The 25,729-nt window shown below is 41.5% G+C and overlaps 1 protein-coding gene across 31 annotated transcripts in view; it reads left to right on the forward strand.

Annotated features, from left to right (window-relative positions):
- Positions 1–25,729, forward strand: part of PTPRT (protein tyrosine phosphatase receptor type T) — a 1,155,226-nt gene that overhangs the window by 742,094 nt on the left and 387,403 nt on the right. For all 31 annotated transcript variants that reach the window (XM_086331749.1, XM_086331754.1, XM_086331755.1 and 28 more), the window contains one exon: positions 17,190–17,299. In XM_086331749.1, the coding sequence (XP_086187875.1) occupies positions 17,190–17,299 (110 nt within the window). The remainder of the gene's footprint in view (positions 1–17,189; positions 17,300–25,729) is intronic.

The raw sequence follows: 25,729 nt of genomic DNA on the forward strand, positions 1-25,729 counted from the left end.
AAAGTGTAAAAAGCAGTAACAGCAAGGCAGTAAGTAATGCAGTCCAGACCCATTTAGTGGGAGGGTAGAAAGCCATACACATCTGAGTAATTCCTGAACCATCATTTACTTAGAGCTCAGTACATGTTTGATGTTTACAGAGATGACCTGGAGCTATCATACAGTAAGGAGGAGTGTGGTTACAGTTTTCAAATGCCCACTATGAGCTATGTGTTGTTCTGATATTCTTCATTCATGTAGTCAGTTCCCAAATACTGTGATGTAGATAATACTGATACTGTGTGAATGAGAAATCTGAGGCTTAGAGAGTTTAAGGAACCTGTCTAAGGCTGCTAGGTAGCAAGTGGAAGAGGCAATAAATAGATCCCAAAATCTTATTTCTGCTTCTTCCCCCAACCCCATCTAAGATGCAGTCCTATCCCTGGCCAATATCTCCCTGAACACTCTGTTTTTTTCTTTTCTGTAGTACTTATCATCATCTGAAATACTGTGTGTGTGTGTGTGTGTGTGTGTGTGTATTGTCTGCCTGACACATAGTAGATGCTCGTTAACTGTTTGTTGGATGAATGAATATTTAATATCAAAGCCCATGCCTCTTTCATGATATCACTGAACTCTGTTTATATACACTAGTAAGGTAAAGAATTGCATATGGATTTTATTTATATTCAAACCCAGCTTATACTGGTGTGATAGCGCTGTTAGCCTCTCTTCTGGCCTCTGAATCCAGTAATACCACATTCATTGCTTGAAATCAACCAGGGTGATGTTTATACTATGGAAATTGGCAAACATATTGAGGTTTTATTTTGTTTTGTTTTCCTGGAGAGCTGGCTGCGAAACATTTACTAATACACCACTGTATAGTTCCATTAAAAAGGTATGTTTGACATCTTAAGATAGAAAAATTCATCCAGAAAAAAAAGATCTTGCCTCCAGCAAGACTGGAAATTACAAGGTAGATTGAAATTGTCTAAATCTATCTTTTCTCTATAAGACTTCCAGACTCCTCTGAATCATTTTCAAATTATTTCAATTTTTAAGTTAGTTCAGAGCCTCTATAGTGAACAAAACCCAACTAACCAATAAGTACGGCACCTGGAATGGACAGGCAAACAATAATCAGTAAAGAATACTTAGACAAGAAAGGGAACTTCTGTTGACGCCTCAGGACTCTGTGCTTTTAAATAAACTAATTGTTACTTCTCACAACTACTCTCAAAGTTCACCATTAGCCCCACTTTTCAAATGGGAAAATGGAGGGAAAGGAAGAAGAGGAAAGGGCAAGACAGGCAAGGACAGGAGAAAACTTGTCTTGATAACATTCTGTCCTTCTTTTATGTTGAAATGAAAATTTCCCTTAAATTACCATCTGAGTTTTAGGCGCAAGAAAACATCTGGTTTAATTACAGTGAATTTACATGAACCTACTGACAAGAAGCACAGTTAAAATTAGCAATTTTAGTGTGCTTTTTTTTTTTTGTTTTAAAGAGAATGAAATTATAAAGTAATTAACCTTTGTTGTAGAACTCTGTCAAAAGGATGGAAAGTTCCATGCTGTTAGCAAAAGAAATTCTGGAAAGGGAATATGTGGATTCACTAAAGAATTATAAAGAGAAAAAAGAAGGGTAAAGCAACCTAGAATTAGAAGATAAGACAAATCAGGAATCTTTCCTCAAAGAAGTCTTTTCATAGTGGGGTTGGTGGAGTCCTCATTGACTCTAAAGAAAGTACAGTCACCCCTCCATATCCATGGGTTCCATGTCCGTGGGTTTGGTATCCTTGGGTTTCATATTTGTGGGTTCCATATCTGCAGATTGACTTAGAAATCAATGGGCAGTTGGATAAGGCCTCCCATGGGGAGCCCCCAATATGGAGGGTGTGTGTGTGTGTGTTAGTCGCTCAGTTGTGTCCAACTCTTTGCAACCCCATGGACTGTAGCCCATCAGGTCCTTTCTCCATGGAATTCTCCAGGCAAGAATACCACCACACCCTTCTCCAGGGGATCTTTCTGACCCAGGGATCTAACTGCATCTCCTGCATTGCAGGCGGATTGCTTACAGATTCTTTACCATCTGAGCCACTGGCAAAACCCCAGTATGGAGGGTGGTGTCATATAAAGAATTTGAGCTTCAGTGGATTTTGTTATTTTGTTATCCTGAATCCCATCCCTGCAGACACTGAGGGTCAACTATTAGTTGGCTTCATTGAAGAAGACTTTGTTTGAAAAAGACTTCTTAACTTAGGGAGGAGCAGTGGGATGTGGTGAAAAAGAGCCTTGGCCTAGGGCTGAGATGACCTGATTTTGCCCCTAACTTAACTCTGTTGTGACTTGTCTTTCAGCCTTTCTAAGCCCACATGTCTACCAGGTGATGGAAGAAAGTGGTGATTCAGAAACCAACATGAAATCAGAAAGATCTGGGCTATATCTAGGCTCCATTCACACTTTGCAATTAAATTAGTTGCATTGTGTACACTTTAGTCCCCCCATCAGTAAAATGGGGAGTGGTCATCCTATTGATTTCTATATGGGATCCTACATGAAAGTCTATACATAAAGCATTTAATTTACTGTCTTCCATGAGCCATGTTAAGGGGTGTATGGCCAGTGCCAGACCTGACAGGCTGCTTGTTGTTTTCACTGCGTCACTTGGTCTGTGGGATCTTTGTTCCCCCAGCAGGGATTGCAGTCTCCTAGAGTGGGTTGCCACACCTTTCTCCAGGGGATCTTTCCCCGACAATGAAAGCACAGCGTCCTAAACCATTGGACCACCTGGGAATTCCCTCTGCAGGATGCTTTTTTTTTTAACTTTTTATCTTGTATTGAGGTATAGCCAATTAATAAACAATGTTTGTGGTAGTTTCAGGTGAACAGCAAAGGGACTCAGCCCCACATATATATGTATCCATAGAAAGGGAAGGGAAAGGGAAGTCACTCAGGCGTGTCCAGCTCTTTGCAACCCCATGAACTGTAGCCTACCAGGCTCCTCCATCCATGGGGTTTTCCAGGCAAGAGTACTGGAGTGGGTTGCCATTGCCTTCTCCAGGAGGTCTTCCTGACTCAGGGATTGAACCCGGGCCTCCCGCATTGTAGGCAGACGCTTTACCATCTGAGCCACCAGGGAAGTCTATGTATCCATAGCAGATTGCTCTTTAATCAAGGGTGTGTGACTCAGGAAAAACACATACACAGGTATCTGTGTGAGATTTCTATTAGTCATGGGTAAGGGACTATCTTATAATTGCTTACAATACTTCTGTAATCCCAGTTTCAAACGTCTCATTCTGACCCTAGAAATGAATGGGTGTGGCAGTGTTCCAGCAGAATTTTATTTACAAAACAGGCAGCTGGTTTCATTTGGCAGTGGCCTTAGTTTGCTGACCCTTAATCCACACTCATTCCTCTAATTATTTCCTCCAATCATTTGGCTTTAAAATCTATCCATAAGCTGATGATTTCTGCAGGTGATGTCTCCAGGTCAGACCTTTCCCTTGCCCTCATCTACCCAACTGCCTGTTGACCCTTTCTACCTGGATTGCTCCTTGGCCCCTGGAATTAGACATTGCCAGAGCTGACCTCCTGATCATCCCTCAGTCACCATCAAACTCAGTTCTTCTCATACTCTTCTCCACCTCAGTTAATGGCAACTCCATTTTATTAACGGCTCAAGTCAGATACCTTGATTCCTCACTTTTATCACATCAAAAGCCCTAGATTGCAGATTCCAGATAACACCCTTCACCCTGTATTCTCTGTGATTGGCACCCTCCCACCCTCAACCCCCGCTTTGTGCAAAGCAGCAACCCTGCTCACTCCTTAATCCCATCCATGAGCACATTCTCTTGACTCATCTTTTAATATATAGCAAGACCTTGATCATATTTTTTACAACCTCTACTGCCAGCTCTTGGGTCCAAACCACTGAGATTTCCAACCTGGATTTAATACTAAAGTGGTCTCCGAAATGGTCTGTCAGCTTTAGCCCTGGTCCCTGCACTCAGCAACCAGAAGAGCTTGAGGCGGATCACAGCATCACCCCTCTGGGCATCACCTTCCAGTGGTTTCTCGTGTCAGTGAGATTAAAAGCCCAAGTCCTTACGGTGGCTCATCATGTCCCATGTAACCATACTACCACTTCTGATTGCCTCTCTGACCCCATCTTCTTCTATCTCGGCCTTACTGCATCAATCCAGCTACTGTTGTTCTGGAACATGCCAGATGTGTCCTGCCTCAGGATATTTTCCATTTGCCATTTCTTCTAACCAGAATAATCTTTCCACAAAAATACAGGGCTGATTTCTTCACCTCCTTCACATCTTTGCTTAGATGTCACCTTTGAGGAAGATCTTCCTCTACTTTTCTATTAAAAACTGGACTCTTCTAACACCACACTCCTTGTCCTTCTTTCCAGAATTGTGCATCTCCTTAGAGTTTATTGTTTGACATGCTTCCTGTTTCACTCTGCTTTTAATTATATCTCTTCTCCCACTAGCTTGTATACCAAGGAGACAATGATGGGTTTCTTCTATTTTCATTTACTGGTACTTTTAAGCACTTAGAATGGTGCCAGGTAAATAATAGGCATGCAATAAATGTAATATTGAATGGATTAATCTTCAGAATCTCCTCAGAGACAAAATAGGTTTTTAAATAACTTACACAGCAATCAGAAGATTTTAGAAAGCTGTTAAACATACTTAGTAAGCTACAAGAAGATATGGCTTCTCTGATTAGCAATATGACACTACTCAGAGACCATAGATAGATATATGGATACTAAGGGAAATACTAACAATTCTGATTCTGCAGAAGAACCAAATTGATAATCTCCAGACTGCACTAGAGCAGTTCTCAGAGAATGTGATGGGACCAGGGGGAGGAGCAAATACACAGAGGAACAACTTTGTGCCAGAAGCTTTGCTCGGCACATAACATGCATTCAAATATTGAATCTTCACAATAGCTGTGGAGGAGGTATTGGGTTGGCCAAGAAGTTCATTCAGGTTTTTGTAAGATGGTATGGGAAAACCCGAATGAACTTTTTGGCCAACCCCATACTATTTCAGTTCTCATTTTAAAGTAAGGAAACTGAGTCACAGGTTAATCAACTTGTCCCAGTTTGTACAACAAATAAGTAGTGAGAATTAGACATAAACCTAGGCGGTCTGGCTCAGCCCATGATGTTAGTACTGTTACAGGTGTGCATGATGAAAAAGAGAGTTCTGATTCAAAGTGGCCATTTGATCATTCTTCCTCAACTAACTCCCCAAAAAGATAGGAAGAAAAATGCCTTTCATTTTGCCCTGAGAGTTATAAGAGGTTGCTGTCCCCATGCTTGAGGAATTAATGCAGAGCAGTGTTGCAGGATGGGGAACTACATGCAGAAAAGATGACAGAGTTGTGACTTCATTGAAAGAACCCCACCCCCGGTCCCTTGGGTCACAAGAAGGGACTTCTAAGCCCAACTGCATAAATACCTTCCAACTCTGCCCAGAGCTAAATGCACAGGTGGGTTTTGGAGCTGGTTGACAGGAATAGGCGGTCAGGGGATCAGGAGGTCTTAATGTTGAGGCATCTTTATATGCCAGTCCACAGAGCAGGGGATGAGAGCCCTCAGTCCAAGCCTGTGTATCGTAAAGCAGGAAAGCAGAGGGACTTGAGGAAAGGGCATCTTTTAGAAGAGACATTTCAGTTAAAGGTAGGGGCAGTGCTCTAAGTAACATCAGGCTGCCCCCCAGCCACCCAAAGTCAAAACAAGTCCTTTTTTTTTTTTAAAGAAGCTTTGTGCTGCCTGGTTATTTCTTTTCACTAATTTCCCCCCATTAATCCAGACATCCAAGCAAGCAGACCCCTTATCTGGCCAAGTACTAATGGGCATATCTAAATTTTACCTTGCCCTCTGGATTGGGAATATTAAAAACAAGAGCTCATATAATCTACTAGCAGAACATATCTCAACGCACCAAATTAGATCAGCCTACTCGGTTGCATAAACAAAGGTTACTGGACAGGTGAAAATATGTTTTCATTCTTATTAAAGAGATCCAGTCTGATAATGCAAAGCAAATGTCCCCTAAGAAAAATAGCAAGAAACAAGATTTAAAAACATAATAAAAGCCATATTCTTAACAGGATGTATTGATATAAATTAACACTGGATTAGAACATGTTCGTGGAATGGAAATTACTGATATAAAGAAAAGAGGTTAGTTCTCCCAGACTGATCTTTTTAAAAGAATTTAGCACTATTTGTTATATGTATTATTTTTATTTAATAATAAACTCCATAGCACTTAAGGATATATGTTTAAGGTAGAAGAACTATAATGAAAACAAAGTCATGATTATTAAAAAGTTAAGAGACTGATTACTTTTTGAGGGTATGAAGTTGTTGATAAATTAATAAGATGTGTATTTGTTTTATATGCTTGTGTAGTGTTTCTATCACACTAAAAAAAAAGATAAAATGAAGATAATTAAATATCCTTTTATACGAATAAATTTTGACATTTATGGGCTATGGAAACATTCCTGAGTTGAGTTGAGTCACTCAGTCATGTCCGACTCTTTGCGACCCCATTAATCCCAGCACGCCAGGCCTCCCTGTCCATCACCAACTCCCAGAGTTCACTCAGACTCATGTCCATCGAGTCAGTGATGCCATCCGGCCATCTCATCCTCTGTCGTCCCCTTCTCCTCCTGCCCCCAATCCCTCCCAGCATCAGAGTCTTTTCCAATGAGTCAACTCTTCGCACGAGGTGGCCAAAGTACTGGAGTTTCAGCTTTAGCATCATTCCTTCTGAAGAACACCAAGGACTGATCTCCTTCAGAATGGACTGGTTGGACCTCCTGGCAGTCCAAGGGACTCTAAAGAGTCCTCTCCAACACCACAGTTCAAAAGCATCAATTCTTCGGTGCTTAGCTTTCTTTACAGTCCAACTCTCACATCCCGTACATGACCACTGGAAAAACCATAGCCCTAACTAGACGGACCTTTGTTGGCAAAGTAATGTCTCTGCTTTTGAATATGCTATCTAGGTTGGTCATAACTTTCCTTCCAAGGAATAAGCGTCTTTTAATTTCATGGCTGCAGTCACCTTCTGCAGTGGTTTTGCAGCCCAAAACAATGAAGTCTGACACTGTTTCCACTGTTTCCCCATCTATTTCCCATGAAGTGATGGAACCAGATGCCATGATCTTCGTTTTCTGAATGTTGAGCTTTAAGCCAACTTTTTTACTCTCCTCTTTCACTTTCATCAAGAGGCTTCTTAGTTCCTTTTGACTTTCTGCCATAAGGGTGGTGTCATCTGCATATCTGAAGTTATTTATATTTCTCCCAGCAGTCTTGATTCCAGCTTGTGTTTCTTCCAGCCCAGCGTTTCTCATGATGTACTCTGCATATAAGTTAAATAAACAGGGTGACAATATACAGCCTTGACGTACTCCTTTTCCTGTTTGGAACCAGTCTGTTGTTCCATGTCCAGTTCTAACTTGCTTCCTGACCTGCATATAGGTTTCTCAAGAGGCAGGTCAGGTGGTCTGGTATTCCCATCTCTTTCAGAATTTTCTACAGTTTGTTGTGATCCACACAGTCAAAGGCTTTGGCATAGTCAATAAAGCAGAAATAGATGTTTTTCTGGAACTCTCTTGCTTTTTCCATGATCCAGCGGATGTTGGCAATTTGATTTCTGGTTCCTCTGCCTTTTCGAAAACCAGCTTGAACATCTGGAAGTTCACGGTTCACGTATTGCTGAAGCTGGCTTGGAGAATTTTGAGCATTGCTTAACTAGCATGTGAGATGAGTGCAATTGTGCGGTAGTTTGAGGATTCTTTGGCATTGCCTTTCTTTGGGATTGGAATGAAAACTGACCTTTTCCAGTCCTGTGGCCACTGCTGAGTTTTCCAAATGTGCTGGCATATTGAGTGCAGCACTTTCACAGCATCATCTTTCAGGATTTGGAATAGCTCAAAACTGGAATTCCATCACCTCCACTAGCTTTGTTTGTAGTGATGCTTTCTAAGGCCCACTTGACTTCACATTCCAGGATGTCTGACTCTAGGTGAGTGATCACACCATTGTGGTTATCTGGGTCATGAAGATCTTTTTTGTACAATTCTTCTGTGTGTTCCTGCCACCTCTTCTTAATATCTACTGCTTCTGTTAGGTCCATACCATTTCTGTCCTTTATCAAGCCCATCTTTGCATGAAATGTTCCCTTGGTATCTCTATTTATCTTGAAGAGATCTCTAGTCTTTCCCATTCTTTGTTTTCCTCTAATTTTTTGCATTGATCGCTGAGGAAGGCTTTCTTATCTCTTCTTTCTAGTCTTTGGAACTCTGCATTCAGATGTTTATATCTTTCCTTTTCTCCTTTGCTTTTCACTTCTCTTCTTTTCACAGCTATTTGTAAGGCCTCCTCAGACAGCCATTTTGCTTTTTTGCCTTTCTTTTCCATGGAGATGGTCTTGATCCCTGTCTCTTGTACAATGTCATGAACCTCCGTCCATAGTTCATCAGGCACTCTATCAGAGCTAGGCCCTTAAATCTATTTCTCACTTCCACTGTATAATCATAAGGGATTTGATTTAGGTCATACCTGAATGGTCTAGTGGTTTTCCCCACTTTCTTCAATTTAAGTCTGAATTTGGCAATAAGGAGTTCATGATCTGAGCCACAGTCAGCTCCTGGTCTTGTTTTTTTTGACTGTATAGAGCTTCTACATCTTTGGCTGCAAAGAATATAATCAATCTGATTTCGGTGTTGACCATCTGGTGATGTCCACACGTAGAGTCTTGCCTTGTGTTGTTGGAAGAGGGTGTTTGTTATGACCAGTGCATTTTCTTGGCAAAACTCTATTAGTCTTTGCCCTGCTTCATTCTGTATTCCAAGGCCAAATTTGCCTGTTACTCCAGGAGTTTCTTGACTTCCTACTTTTGCATTCCTGTCCCCTATAATGAAAAGGACATCTTTTTTGGGTGTTAGTTCTAAAAGGTCTTGTAGGTCTTCATAGAACCGTTCAACTTCGGCTTCAGCATTACTGGTTGGGGTATAGACTTGGATTACTGTGATATTGAATGGTTTGCCTTGGAAATGAACAGAGATCATTCTGTCGTTTTTGAGATTGCATCCAAGTACTGCATTTCAGACTCTTGTTGACCATGATGGCTTCTCCATTTCTTCTGAGGGATTCCTGCCCACAGTAGTAGATATAGTGGTCATCTGAGTTAAATTCACCCATTCCAGTCCATTTTAGTTCACTGATTCCTAGAATGTCGACGTTCACTCTTGCCATCTCCTGTTTGACCACTTTCAATTTGCCTTGATTTACATTCCTAGCAAAATATAAATGTAAAAACTTGACTAAGGGGGCAAATGTATATAATTCTACAACAAACAGAGAAATATAAACTTTTCCAACAAAAACACACCAGTTCTAGATTGTCCTGTTACTGAGTCCAAGCTCACTCTGCTTGCCACACAGCAGGCCAATGAATCCTAGAGACAAGGTGTTGAGGCAAGGAACGCGATTTTTGGGGGAATGCCGGCTGACTGAGAAGACCGCAGACTAACATCTCAAAATGACCATCTTGTCAGGGTCTAGGTGCCAGGTTCTTTTATAGAGTCAAAGAGAGAGAAGCAATGAGGAACTAAAATCAAAGGCAGAATAGAGAGGGAAAGACAGTGAGGAACTAAAGTAAAAAGGATCTTCAGTCTAGCAAAACACCTCTAGGAAGGACCAGCCTTTGAGTGTTAATCTCTTTTTGTCGTAGCTATTCACAGGTGGGCAGGGTCAGATTATCTTTCTGTGAGCTGAACAAAGGCTCTTTAACTGTCAGGAAGAGGGGCAGGATCCTCTGAGGCAAGCCATTATGTATGATTGTAATAACAAAGGAAAGTAAGCCAAAGAGTTTCTAGTGTGGAGTTGGAAATGGCTTCTCCCTGCAACAGTCTTACAAGTGCCATCAGACAAATAGAGAAGGCACTGGTAACCACAGTCTTGCATCTAGACTTTCAGAGAGCAGAAGAAGGAACACTCCTGTCCTCCTGTTAGGATGCCAGTTTATCCGTAATAAAGAGAGACAAGCTTATTTATGAGAAAAAGGACAATTAGATGCAAATACCCCAAACAAAATATTAGCAAACAATCCAGCACTGTATACAACTAGAGAAAATATGATTTATTTTGGGAAGTTAATATTGGTTCAACATTAGTAAATCCATTAATGAATTCACTACATTAATGAAGTAAGAGAGGATTGTTACTTCAATAGATAACAGGAAAAAAGCTTCAATTAAACTCAGCATGATTTAAGAAGAAAATATCCTTGTATTCAGGAGTAAAAAGACCTTCTTACTCTGATAAAGGGCAACTATAAGCCCCGTATTAATACAGACACCATGCCCAAGGATGAAATAATAAAATCATTTCCTTTAAAGTTGGAAAGCACACAGATGCTTATCAGTATCTCCATAAAATATTGTATTGGTAGCTTTGGTTGAAGACAAAAAGTTAAAAGACTGGATAAGAAGAAAACTGCATTAACTGTAGATGCTATGGTTGTTTATATAGATAATCCAGTAAACTTACACATAGTTTATTAGAACTAAAAAGAGAATATAGCATATTTGATGAAGTCAACATTACAAAATAAATTGCATTTCTATTCACCGAACAAGTACATATTTTTAAGATACTATTTATACCAATAAAAATACATGATATTTAGAAATAAGCCATATAAAAAGACTTCAAGATATATAGTATTAATATATGTAAATATAAAAAGCGCTGAAGAAGACCTAAGTAAGAGAAATCCTATGTGTATGGATAGGAAAACCCAATTTTTAAAGACATATCAATACATCAATGATTTCCCAATAATTCAGGCAACTTCAATATAAAAATAAGACTTTTTTGGGGGGAGGGGTGGAATTTACAAGCTAGTCTTAAAATGTATATGCAGGAAAAAAAGCCAAAAATAGTAAGATAGTCCTGAACACAGTATGCAGTGTTGCAGGCCTCGCTCTCCCAGAGGAGGGACCATCAGTATATGGGCAGTAAGCACCAACAGCTCTGTTACTGTCTTTTTTCCAGCTTTGCTGAGGTATAATTGATAGATAAAATTGTATATGTTTGACATGTACAGCATGATGATTCGATACTGTATACATTGTGAAATTACCACCATCAAGTTACTAAGTCTGTTTTTCTTTCTCCCGTGTGAAAAAAAAAAAAGAAAAGCTGATAAATTTGACTACATCAGAATTAAGAAGTGATTTTTAGCCAAAGGTAATATACGTGGGTAGGGAGGACAAAAACTAAGAGAATATTTTTATAACATACACAGCCAATGAAAGGATCAATAAGAAGGATATATAAGGAAACTCTAAAAATCAATAAGAAGAATACAGTAATGTCTAGCAAACACTAAAAGATGGTCAGCCTCTTTAGAAAATAGACAAAAGCAAGTAAAATCTTAATCAACTGTCATTTCACACTTACCGTGTGGTGTAGAATATAAAAATCTGACAATACCTAGTGTTTGTAAGGATGTAAGGATACAGGAACTTTGAGAACAGTATTGGAGGGAATATACACTGCTGCTGCCCCTTGGGAAGACCACTTGTCATCACTCAGGAAAGCTGGAGACAGGTATTTCCCTTAGTCTGTGCATCCCGTTGCTAGATATACCTTAGTGACATCATGTATATTTTCAACAAAATGTTTTCATAGGAGCAATGTTGTAAGGTACCTTTATCAGGAAATAGTTTTAATGTCTGTCTACAGTGATAAATAAGAAATTTAGAAAATAAATAAGACTCTATTCATAAAATTTACATGAATGAAATACAGCTACCTGCATCAGTGTGAATGAATCTCAGAACAGTGTTGAGTGATGAAAGCAGATGATGTAATACAAACACTCAATTTTATGTATGTGAGAGAAACTGGGATAAGCTAAATGATATTTTATCTTGAGATAAATGTATATATTTGTAACTCCAAAATAAAAATAAAGAATGAGTAACATACAATTTAGAATAATATGCATTTTTTATTGGAGTATAATTGTTCTACAATGTTGGGTTAGTTTCTGCTGTACAGCAAAATGAATCAGCCACATATATAAATGTAACCCCTTTTCCCTGGACTTCCTTCCCATTTAGGTCACCATGGAGCATTGAGTAGAGTTCCCTGTGCTGCACAGTCGGTTCTCAGTAGTTATCTGTGTTATGCATAGTAGGGTATGTGTGTGAATCCCAGTCTCCCAGTCCATCCCACCTTGCCCTCCCCGCCTTGATAGCCATGCATCCATTCTCTACATCTGTGTCTCTGTTTCTGCTTCACAAATACGTTCATCTGTACCATTTTTCTATATTCCACATTTATGCATTAATATATGATACTTGTTTTTCTGACTTGTCACTCTGTATGACACTCTCTAGGTCCACCCATGTCTCTGCAAATGGCACAATTTTATTCATTTTACCTGCTGGGTAATACTCCACTGTATGTACCAGTGCACTGGTTTTTGGTGGGGAAGAGAGGAGCCGAGTGTGAGGTACATAGGATGCCTCCATGATACAGTGATGTTTTATTTCTTATAGTGGATAGTAGGTGCATGTGTGGTCATGTCATAATTATTATTTAAAAATCCATTTGTTATATATAATGTTTCTATATGTTTCATAAGAAAAATTTCTTAATTTAATACAAAAATAATATGAGCAAAAGTAACAAAATCCTAGGAATGCAGTTTATAAGAAATGAAAAAAACATAACTTTTAACTGAGAGACATAAAAAGAAACATTAATAAATGTGGATTAATACAACATTACTAATAGAAGGACTCGTTATTAAAGAGTATCCTTTGTCCCCCAGGGAAGTGAAGAGTGCAACTGAAATTAAAATTCTGATGGAACATTTTGAAGTTTTGTAAAATTATTCCAGTATTCCTTCAGAAGAATACACAAGTAGTGATAGTCCAGAAAACTTTGCAAAAGAATGATGGTATTTGGAAAGGACCTGTTCTACTGAATATTAAAATATGTTATATCAGCACAACAGAGAGATACTGTCGGAATAGAAGCTATGACTCAATGAAATAGAAGAGAAAGCCAACAACATATGCTGGAATATAAAATAATTTAATGTGGTAATAAAATGGCATTTTAAATCACTGGGGAAAGTTTTGACTGGTCAATTTATTGTCCTAAGAATATTGTCAGGAACTCTAGTTAGATTTCCACTTTGTACAATGCATAAAGTTGATCCCAGATGGATTAAAATGTTAGATTTAAGAAGAAAAAGATGGGAATAAAGCATGAAACAGAAAGAAGAAAACACAGATGACTGTTCATCTGGGTTGAGAAGGAAAATTTGCTCTGAGCTGGTATGGAAGGAAAAGCCCAGATGGGGGTCCCAGCTTGATGTTCCCCCTCAGAATCTGCAGCCCATAGACCTTGCCTTTCCTTAGAGCGTAGCACAGGCACCTCTCCATTCAGCATTCTCTTCACCTTTAAAACTTCTCCCAATTACTGACGAAGCTCCTCCTCCAGGACACCTTTGATAAATAATTCCTCTCTCTCTTCTCAAGAAAGCAAGAGTCATTCAAACACCTCAACCCCCTTCTCCAAAGCATCTGTGCATTTTCTTCCTCTTCTCTTGTCTCAGAGAGGGAAGGATGCTCTCTTCCCACCCACCCCTGCCCCAGCATTTTCAGGACCCTACTAACATCAGTTATTTCCTCTCTCTTTCCCATCCTTCTACTTCTTACATCAACTTCAGATTTTTCCTAGTTACCTTGAATCATGCCATAACTTCTCCCGTCTTTGGGAGGAGCAGTACTTTGGTTGCATGTTTCATTTCTGTTCCATCTTGCATTCCCTTCACTTTCATAGCAAAAATAATTACTTGTCTCAACACAGTCCCTCAACTTCCACTCTCTTCTCTACCCGCTAAACGATGGCTTGATGCCGATGTTCTTAAGTTACTCTTGGTCAGCTCACAAATAACTTTGAAGACACTACATCCAATGAGCAAATGTAAGGTTGCTTCTCACTCAGCAGCCACACCTGTCACAGTAACTTCTTGAGCCTCCCATGGCTGCTTCAGTGACAACCCACTTTCTTGGTTTATTGTTGCCTCTATGAATACAGCTTCCCTGTTTCTAAATTTCTTTGTTTTTCTCCTTGAGGTTGGAGTTGCTTTTTGTCTTAGTCTTATACTTGCTACTTTTGTTCTCTTCTGCTACAAGATCTATTCCCTGCCCCTGGTTTCAGTGTCTAAATATTGCTACTCACCCCCTGCCCTGCTGGTCCTCAGCATTGCTCCACATACTTGTCCAGTGAATTATGACAGAACTGAGCTTGCCAGCTTCCTTGCCAGCTAGGCGTCCTCTAAGGTTTCTTCTTATGACAACCCCCTGATCCATCCTGCTTGTGTAGAACAGAAGAGCTGGGGTCTTCCTTGATACATCTCTTCCCTCCATCACTACCAAATCATACATGCTTAGGCCCCCCCTCCCCTAAATTTCGGACATGCTTGTATTCTCCTTTATACAACCATCACCATGGTCCAAGATACCATCTTTTCTCCCCAAGGTGATTTTTTTCCTTCCACTTTTCCCCCACAAAGCCATCCACCACACTCTTAACATCCACCCTCCCCAAGCTTGTCCTAATAGCTTCTTCTTACCTATAGACCCTAACTTACTTTCCATGTATTATCCTGACTAAATAATATGCCAGACTAGATTTTCTCTACTGATTATAATTCTTCCAACACCTTGTGTATTTACCTTAAAATCCTAATAATGACTTTGAAAAACTAATTATGAGTGCAATTATTTATTTAATGTAGTTTCCCTTTACAGAATACAAGCTTTATCAAGGATTTAAGGATGTCTTTCTTTGTTATTGGTGTATCTATAATGCCTATCACCAAGTCCCTTGGTCATATTAGGTATTGAATAACTATTTGTAGAAAGGATAACTGGATAAGGAAAAGCAATAAGAGATCTGAATATTTAGAAGCTTCTACATACCTAAAAGATTTATAAAGCAAATGAAGAACTGACCAAAATTATTGTAACCTATGTAAAAAAGCCTAAGTCCCTAAAAACAGATTATAAGTCATAAGACAATGATAAACAGAAATGAAGAGCCATGCAGGAAAGTGAGCACAGGGCGTAGAGAGCATGTTCATGAAAGAATCAATGCAAAAAGCCAATTAACCAGAAAAACAAATCTGCATTCTCTGGTATTCTAAAAAAGATATGCATGCATACACTTAATCTTTTAAACAGTCATTGTTGGCATGGATTAGGAATCGACATATTCTTCTCTTTGGGGAACCCAGAATGGTGCAAACTTTCTGGAAGGCGATCTGGTAATATGTGTCAAAAGCGTTAAAGATAAAATAATCCATCTGTTTTGACCCAATAAATTAATTTCTAAGAATTTATCTAAGGGACATCAGCAGAGTTGCATGCAAATACTTATTTGTAAGAATACTTATTATAATGTTACTTATAAAGAATTCAAACCAACTTTAATGCCCAATAATGAAGGACTGGTGACTAAAATGGGGCATATCCTGTTCTAAGAAGCCATTAAAACGCATGGCCCCAAAGAGAATTTAAGGATTTTTTTTTAATATAAATTTATTTAATTGGAGGCTCATTACTTTACAGTATTGTATTGGTTTTGCCGTACATTAACATGAATCCGCCATAGGATTTTTTTTTTTTAACTGTAATTTGCTTAGCTATAAAAGAAGGTCATAACACAATATGCAAGGTAGGAGTTTAATTTTTAAAAATAAAATATGTATATGCAGAGACATAAAATTACTAGAAAAAATATCTAGAGTTACAGGGATTAGAATGATTTTGTTCTTTTTTAAAAACCTTTTTTGTAGATTCTTAATATTCAACAAATTCTGTGTATCAGGTCTGTAATGAGAAAAACTAAATATATTTTAATTTAACAATAGGGAACTGATTGCAACATATGGCCGTGGCTATATCTAGAGAGGCATAGCATGATGATTAAGAGTATATGCTTTGAAGCTCACAGACAGGTGTTCAGTTCCCTCTTTACAACTTAAGAGCTGTATGACCTTGAGCAAGTTATTTAATTCTCTCAGCCTCAGTTCCCTTATCAGCACAAAGGAGATGATATACACTGGGCAGAGCTGTTCTGTGGCTTAAATGAAATAAGGTATGTAAAAGTCTGATCAAAGAGTAAGTGCTTAGTAAAAAAGAATACTTGCTTTTATAATGCCAAAATATAAATAGATTCCATAATGATTTACATGAATTCATGATGCTCTAGGGAGTTATAACAGCAGGTTTGGGGAATCATTATTTTATGGTTCAGCATCTTCCAGGCTGTCATAATGGTGGAATTCAGCAGGAGGATGCTGGCAGGAAGACTTTTCTGGGTACAGAAACTGCCCAGGAAAGGTTTTGATTTAGGGCAAAATGCTGGCAAAGGTCATTGACTCACCTATGAGTCCAGCCAGCAAATGGTTATCATGCGTCTACCATGTGGCAGGCGTCGGAAACTCAGAAGGGAGACAAATAAGCTGCATTCCTGGAGCCTTCTAATTAGATAGCGGTTTCAAGGCACATGGTTCCTGGTGGATTCAGGGATAGGAAACTATGGAAGCGCTTCCTGCAGTTGGAGAAACCTTGACAGGTTTAGAAAAATGATAGTGAAGTTCACGTTGCACTCCTCAAATACCAGTCCTAAGCCAGGAATCTCATTCTGGGATCCCACCTGTTGGCCGGTCTGGGGCCTACAGCTGTCCTCTTAATCCTGGTCAGCTTTAGTTCCAGGATAGACTTGCTCAGAGTCTGCAGATGAAAAGCCATTGGTCTTACAGGAAAACAGAAAGCAGTGGCCCATGCGTCAGCTCTAACCCTTGCCTGTTTCTAAAAATGAAGGGGATTTTTTTTTGGCACACAGATATACCCATTTGTTTATGGATTATATGTGGCTGTTTTTGTGTTACAAGTACCAAAATGAGTAATTTCAATAGGGACTGTATGACCCACCAAGCCTGCAGTATTTATGATCTGATCCTACAGAGTGATTTTGCTGACCCCCATTCTAGGTCATTGAGGCTGGGGAGATGAGATGAAGGGTGACATCAGATTCCTGACCTGTTTCCTCCTGTAGTTCCAGGAGCTGTTCCTCTCGAATCCATCCAAGGGGGGCCCTTTGAGGAGAAGATCTACATCCAGTGGAAACCTCCCAATGAGACCAATGGGGTCATCACACTCTATGAGGTAAGGAGGCCACTTTGGCTGTATCACTTGGTTTTATTCAGTTTACTTCAGCCTGGAGTTGGCAGATAATACTGCACGTAGAAGCTCCATCAAAGGCACAAAGGCGAGTGAGACACAGTGAATTAATACAGAAGGTTTCTGATAGTGCAGTGGGAGCCAAACACAGGACATCAGCTGAGCTGTCTTGATAGCCCCGATGACAAAGACAATTGGGTGTATCATGCATGGATGGGATTATTCATCTCTTTAGCAAAGGAGTCAAGACCCAAGGAGTCAGATTGTCCTGGCACAGCCAAGCAGAGCCAGGCCTGGCAAACTGTCCTCTGGAAAGTCGTAACAGTCACATGATGCTCATGGTACCTATCAGTCCCTAGGCTTCTGAAAGGATCCCAATGTCATTCTCTAGCTAGGAGTACAACATTCTTGAGCTTTAACATTGCTTTGTGGCCAAGGTATATTGTATTGCCACCTAGGTGATAGTGTTGAAAGCCCTTCTCCCAGGATTAGCAAGGCCTTCTACCAGAGACAGAATAGAATGTTCTTGGACAAGACAAAATGCAGCCTCCCTGAAAACTTTCAAAATTAGAACAAATGTTAGAAGCTCATTGCAGAGCAAAAGCAAATAAACAGTAAAACTCCAGTAAGGCTGATTTAGCAAAATGCTAATAGTAGGATATGGGCAGGATTGACTCTCTTCCCACCCCTTATATTCTGAGATACCATGAGACTGTGATTCAGGTACAGTAGAAACACACAGCATTGCAGATGGAAGGGCATGAAAGCTGAAGCTGGAAGGATGGAGTCTGCTGCCCTAGTAGCTCTACCTCAGTCTCAAGGGACCCTTGGCAGGTTCTTCCTCTCTTTAAGCCTCAGTTTGCTTATCTGTAAGATTGGACAGTTGGGGAGCAGTGTTAACTGTTGCTTCAGGGTTTCTCTAAGGAGTCTGAGGGGGAAAAGGTGATAAGCATCCCAGGCTGAAATGCACTATAGGCTCATAGAGGGACTAAAGATTCTGGGTGCTCATGCAGAAGGGTACACCTGTTGAGAGTGAGCCTTAGGAAGCATATCCCTGCCATAAGGGCAGATGAGCTCTGGGGAGGAAAGTCAAAGAGTGTTGATGAGGGAGAAATATTCAGGGTGAATCTGATGGACACAGAAATTATCTGGAGAGACCCGGACAGACCTAAGAGCTCTCTGAAGGAGGAGAAAGCTGTCAGTCATGTACAGGGTGCTGGAGAAAGCGCCCCCAGGACACACCTTACGCCACTCCATCCAGTGTTTCTCAGAAGCAGAACTCTCTAACATCTCCGTCTTGGACCATGGGGTTGGGAGAAGCATCCTTTTGGGGATGGTGCTGAATGAGAGGGGGTATTCATACTGATGGACCTCTCCTGGGACGCATTCATGACCGTGTCAGGGAAAAGGGCGACTGGACAGTCAACTGAAACGAAGCCCAGTCATTTAAAAGCTGCACAGTGTTCTTTGTAAAGCACAGGCCGCACACTCACATACACATAGATGAGCTAGAGATCTACCACCTGCTCTTTGTAAAGCAAAGGAAAAGGACCCAGGACTTAGAGAGATAAGGTGGTTGCTGCTGCTGCTGCTGCTAAGTCGCTTCAGTTGTGTCTGACTCTGTGCGACCCCATAGGCAGCAGCCCACCAGGCTTCCCGTCCCTGGGATTCTCCAGGCAAGAACACTGGAGTGGGTTGCCATGTCCTTCTCCAGTGCATGAAAGTGAAAAGTGAAAGTGAAGTCACTCAGTCGTGTCCAACTCCTAGCGACCCCATGGACTGCAGCCTACCAGGCTTCTCCATCCATGGGATTTTCCAGGAAAGAGTACTGGAGTTGCTGGTGTTATATAAATGGCTGTCGGTGGCAGATGTTGAAGACTTTTGGAATTCATAGGCCAGTAAAACCTCAAATGTTGTGGGGGAACCAACAGAGTATTTTACCATGTTTTATTAACATCATTTTACAAAAGACAATTACAAAAATATAGAAAGTACATAATCTCAGAATAAAAGGCAGTCCTTTAAATTGAATAAATTTAACTTTATGGGCAACTCATTATGATCACCTTAGTTTTTTTCTCATTTTGCCTTGAATTGAGGACACTTCTGGCATTAAAAGATCCTGGTTCTTGTACCTACCTGCAATTGGAAACACTGGTTGAGGCTATGCTGCAGGTAGAGGCATATCCCTATACAGATTTTTTTTCCTCAGGAGCAATATCCCTCTTGCTCTCATCAGATTATGCACTGGGCTTGGTTACGAAACTCTTGATGATAATTCCACAATAAGAAGAAATAGATGGAGAGAGAACAAAAGAGCAAACGTAACTGTGAGTTAGACACTGTTTGAGCAGTAAATCCCCTGAAGGTATTACTCAAGTCAGGTTAGGCTGCTCGCTGCTCCACAGCCCGTACTCAAGAGAAAAAACTTGAAAAGAGTTTTCAAGACTCTGGAAAAAAAAGTCTTTCAAGAGTCTTTGGTTGGAAAGAGAAGGTTGGTTTACTCAGGAGGCTGGTAAACTGGGGGAGAAGGCAGACTCGTGTCCAAAAGCCACTTCCCCCTGCAAATTAGGGGGAAAGAGCTCTTAAAGGGGAGTTTCAGGAGTGTATAGGCAGAAAAAGGAAATTATGTGCAGGAAAACACAGTGATCTCTGATAATCATCTTAGAATTGGTCATGTTTGTCAAGGGGTGGTCTGATTGGCATACTGATTTTTTTTTTTTCCAATTCTATTCATTCATCTATTGGGCTGTTCTGGGTCTTAGTTGCAGCATGTGGAATCTAGTTCCTTGACCAGTGATCAAACCTGGGCCCTGCCGGGAGGACAGAGTCTTAGCCCCTGGCCAAGGAAGTCCCCATGTTAATTGTTTTAAGGACAGTTAATCTTCAGTTCTAGGGTCAGTTTGTTCCCATTTCCTCGAGGCCAGTTCTTGGACGTGTGTCAGGCGGATCAGCTTATGTCATGACTGCAATCTGGTCATCAGATATTAAGTCAACTTCTTCTACCTGGTGAGGGTTTCGGTATCTGAATAATAGTTCAAAGAATGTAGGTCAGAATACTATCTGTTGGCTCTTTGCTTAATGGCTAAACTCTTATTACTTTGCCTTAGTTGACTGCATTCCTTTGTTTCTGCATTTCCTCACTTCTTTGATTAAATTTATTCTTTGGCTACAGTTTTTCTACAGACATGAGCCAGGCAGAGAATATGGGGGGGTCCAGTCTTGGGAAGGCCCCATAGGGTCCTGCTCTGTTACGGAAGTGAGGACTCGTGTATCGTACACGGTCAGGAGCTGCAGCACAAAGGTGCCCCCAGATGAGAACAGCGCTGCCTTCTTTGTACTTCTCCATGAACCCAGTGCCTTGTGAATGTTCAAAGCCCAGTTGCTGAGATGTTGGCATTCCTATGAGGGTGCTCTACTAGAAACAGCTGTTGTAAGAAAACTTCATGTAATTTCTTGGCTGCTCCTTGGGCTGTAATAGAGAACCAGAGCTGCCACTGTCTGACTTGTTTGAGCATTTAAGGTTACCTTGTGGGAATATGCCAAAGTTCTTGGATGATGATCTGAAGGGACCTAAGGGATGATGACCTGAAGGGAGGACATGGGCTAGGCCTTGTATTTTGACCATGAACGTGGCTGAGACCATGTATGTCACAAGCCAGTGAAGCCTCAGAAGGTAAGAATGTTGACTTTGGAGGTCAGGCAGCCTAGATGTAAATCCCAGCTCTGCAACTTCCCTTGCTGTGTAAACTTGGGTACGTTAAGTAACTGCTAATTTATACTGCTTAATAAACACAAATATATGTTTAGTACTGTGTTTGGCATTTAGAAATAGCACTGATAAATGTTAACTCTTAACATTACGTAAAAATGAGGCAGTGGAGCCTTGGAGAGGTGAAATGTAAAGACCAAGGGTATACAACCCTTGGGTCCTGAATTCAAGTGCGAATGTCTTGCCTCTTTCTCAGTGTGATCCATGGACCGGCAGCGTTGGCTCTACCTGGAACCTGGTTAGAAAAACAGCATCTTAGATTGTGCCAGACTTCCTGAATCAGAGTTTTCATTTTAACAAGATCCCTGGGTGATTCGTATGGGCATTAAAAAAGTTTGAGAAGCACTGCTCTAGATTTTACTGTTCTTTAGAAAGTTTCAGGACTTCCTTGGTGGTACAATGGATAAGAATCCGCCTGCCAATGCAAGGGACATGGGTTTTATCCCTGGTTCAGGAGGATTCCATGTGCCACGGAGTAGCTAAGCTTGTGTGCCACAACTACTGAGCCTGTGTGCGGCAACTGCTGAAGTCCATGTGCCTAGAGTCCGTTCTACACAACAGGAGAAGCCGCCATGATGAGAAGCCTGCATCCCTCCATGAAGAGTAGCCCCCATTCGCCGGAACTGGAACTAGAGAACGCCTGCACATGGCAGCGAAGACCGAGTGCAGCCAAATAGATAAATAAAGTTTCAGCAACTGATAAGAGAGTATGTCCTTCTGAGCAGAAAGATGGGACGTCTCCTCCTCTCAGTTCAACCCAGTCCTGCCTCAGACAGTAAGCAGGAGACCTCCATGGGAAATAGATGGGGAAACAGTGGAAACAGTGTCAGACTTTATTTTTCTGGGCTCCAAAATCAATGCAGATGGTGACTGCAGCCATGAAATTAAAAGACGCTTACTCCTTGGAAGGAAAGTTATGACCAACCTAGATAGCATTTTCAGAAGCAGAGACGTTACTTTGCCAACAAAGTTCCGTCTAATCAAGGCTATGGTTTTTCCTGTGGTCATGTATGGATGTGAGAGTTGGACTGTAAAGAAGGCCGAGTGCCGAAGAATTGATGCTTTTGAACTATGGTGTTGGAGAAGACTCTTGAGAGTCCCTTGGACTGCAAGGAGATCCAACCAATCCATTCTGAAGGAGATCAGCCCTGGGATTTCTTTGGAAGGAATGATGCTAAAGCTGAAACTCCAGTACTTTGGCCACCTCATGTGAAGAGTTGACTCATTGGAAAAGACTCTGATGCTGGGAGGGATTGGGGGCAGGAGGAGAAGGGGACGACAGAGGATGAGATGGCTGGATGGCATCACTGACTCGATGGACGTGAGTCTCAGTGAACTCCAGGAGTTGGTGATGGACAGGGAGGCCTGGTGTGCTACGATTCATGGGGTCGCAAAGAGTCGGACACGACTGAGCAACTGAACTGAACTGAACTGAACTTGTTTTTAAAGACATTTATAAAAGAATACGTGTTTATGAGGCAATTTCCAAATTTAATTAGATGAAACCAATTTGATTTTTTTAAATGAGGTTCTGGTTGTAATTTCTAGAGAGAAATCCATAAATTACAAATCACCCTCTCCTGTTCTCAAAAAGTTTATTTTGTGGCAAAGAAAAATCAGATGACACAAGTGGAAGAGAAATCCAGGACTGTCAGTGCCTTCCCGTGTACAGCCTTGGACTCCAAAAGGCAAAAGCCAAACAAATGAGGGAGTGAAGAAGAGTTGTGACTTTGTAAATACTGTAAAAATTGTTAATTGCAGCAGGTCTAACTAGTATGTCATATGTTAAGATTAAATTCCCTTTCCCATGGGTCCATACCACTTCCTGAACCACTTTTCCCTTCCCCCAGGGGAAAAAAAAAAGGGCTTCCCAGGTGGCCCTAGTGGTAAAGGATCCACCTGCCAATGCTGCAGTACTCAAGAGACGCAAGTGCGATCCCTGGGTTGAAAGATCCCCTGGAGAAGGAAATGGCAGCCCACTGCAGTATTCTTGCCTGGAGAATCCTATGGACAGAGGAGCCTGGCAGGCTACAGTATGGACATGACGGAGCGACTGAGCACACGCATGAGCAAGTCTTGGTACATCCTTGGACAGTTCTGCCTTCCAGAATCAGAATGGCTTTGATTATGTCTCATCTGTTCTCTGGGCTTCAGTCCCCTCTTTGTAACATGAAGGTGTCAGACTGTTCTAGGGTAAAAGTCAAGAGAAAAATAAATCTACATCAGACCCACAGAACCAAAGGTTTTTGTTTTTTTTTTTTTTTCCCTTTTTTTAAAATTTTTTTATTTTTTTAACTTTACATAATTGTATTAGTTTTGCCAAATATCAAAAGAACCAAAGTTTTATACCTCATTTTATATTTGTTCCACTCTTCAAACTGTGCCTGGGCCAGAGATTCAAAGCCAAAACAGTCATGAGGCTCACTTGAAGGACAATAGCCAGTGTGCAAAGGCCCTGTGGTAGAATGACGGGCTTGTTTGAGAAAAGGAAGGAGGTCAGAGTGACTGAAACCTCGTGAGCAAGGTGGACAATGATGAGGCCATGTGGGGAGGGGGTGGGCAGGGTCAGATGATACAGGGTTTCTAGAGTCTGCGCTTTCTCCTGAGAGGAGCAGAACACCAGAGGAGGATTTTTAAGCAGAGAAATGAAGGAATCAGATTTACATTCCTAAAATACCACCTGGCTGTTGTGTGAATAATGGCCCTGGGCACATAAGCATCTCAGGAACACCTGGAAAATCTGCCAGGAGGCAAGGATATTGAACTCATGTATGATACTGCAGTGTTGTTGTCCGGGAAATTGCATGCTGGGCGGGCTACTGTCCATGGGGTTACAAAAGAGACATGACTTAGTGACTCAGCCAAAACAATAGATATTGCAATAAGGGCTCAACTATTTATTGGAAGACCCAGCATCCAGGTGGAAGAGGAAAAACTGTCACATCTGCTTCTTCCTTGCTGCCTCTTTGTGGGCTTGGATGGCTTCCTTTAAGGCAGTAAAGATAAGATAAGGAGTTCTTATCTTGAAGAGCTCCATGGAGCCCAGACTGTTCGATTCTGGCCTCTAGCCCTAAGGGCTGGGAGCTGAAACTGAAGCTCCAATACTTTGGCCACCTGGTGTGAAGAGCTGACTCATTTGAAAAGACCCTGATGCTGGAAAAGATTGAGGGCAGGAGGAGAAGGGGACGACAGAAGATGAAATAGCTGGATGGCATCACTGACTCAATGGACATGAGTTTGAGCAAGCTCCAGGAGGTGGTGAAGGACAGAGAAGCATGGTGCGCTGCAGTCCATGGGGTCACAAAGAGTTGGACAGGACTGAGCGACTGAAAAATAATATTAATCCCTTGGAAGGAAAGTTATGACCAACCTAAATAGCATTTTCAGAAGCAGAGACATTACTTTGCCAACAAAGGTCTGTCTAGTCAAGGCTATGGTTTTTCCTGTGGTCATGTATGGATGTGAGAGTTGGACTGTGAAGAAGGCTGAGTGCCAAAGAATTGATGTTTTTGAACTGTGGTGTTGGAGAAGACTCTTGAGAGTCCCTTGGACTGCAAGGAGATCCAACCAGTTCATTCTGAAGGAGATCAGCCCTGGGATTTCTTTGGAAGGAATGATGCTAAGGCTGAAACTCCAGTACTTTGTCCACCTCATGCGAAGAGTTGACTCATTGGAAAAGACTCTGATGCAGGGAGGGATTGAGGGCAGGAGGAGAAGGGGAAGACAGAGGATGAGATGGCTGGATGGCGTCACTGACTCGATGGACGTGAGTCTGAGTGAACTCTGGGAGTTGGTGATGGACAGGGAGACCTGGCGTACTGCGCTTCATGGGGTCACAAAGAGTCGGACACGACTGAGCAACTGAACTGAACTGAAGGGCTAGAAGTCCAGTGGCTTCCCTGATGCTACCCCAGAACCGTGCAGCAGCCTGATTCTCCAGCAGCTACGCCCTCTCTCCCTGCCCACTGGAGCCAGCCTCACCTCTACTGCAAGCAGCTTGTATCAGAATGCATGGTCCCTGGCCTCAGATCTCAGCAAGGTGACAGAGAGTGCATGGAGAAAGGTCACATCAAAGGCCTCATGTCTACACACCAGCAGATCAGTGTCACCTGGGAGCAGTTCAGACATGCAGTATTTCAGGCCTCAACTCAGACCCACTGAATCAGAGCCTGTGTGTTAACCAGCTGATTCACACACACATATGACATTGGGAGAGGCTCTGGTCTAAGACACTTCCTAAAGTGTCCTAATCTGGATCTGGAGAGCTCTGCTTGACACACACCCACAGTCCTTGGGTGAGTAATGTGGCCACTAAATGAACTGAGGGATGTGCCTGCTTACAAGGGATCCAAAGAGCTGAGACTTTCACCAGCAATGTGAAAACCATGCTCTTTGCATAGACTCTTCTGGAACCCTCCTTGGGTCTTCCCTTGTGGCTCCGACAGTAAAGAGTGTGTCTGTAGTATGGGAGACACAGGTTTGATCCGTGTCGGGAAGATCCCCTGGAGAAGTACATGGCAACCCACTCCAGTATTCTTGCCTGGAAAATCCCATGGACAGGGGAGCCTGGTGGGCTACAGTTCATGGGATTGCAAAGAGTTGGACACGACTGATGGACTAACACATACACAGGGCGTCCCGAT

This window comes from Bos grunniens, chromosome 13, assembly GCF_055505025.1.
Source record: "Bos grunniens cultivar Pamir isolate PY7600 chromosome 13, Bosgru_T2T1.0, whole genome shotgun sequence".
Lineage (NCBI taxonomy): Eukaryota > Metazoa > Chordata > Mammalia > Artiodactyla > Bovidae > Bos > Bos grunniens.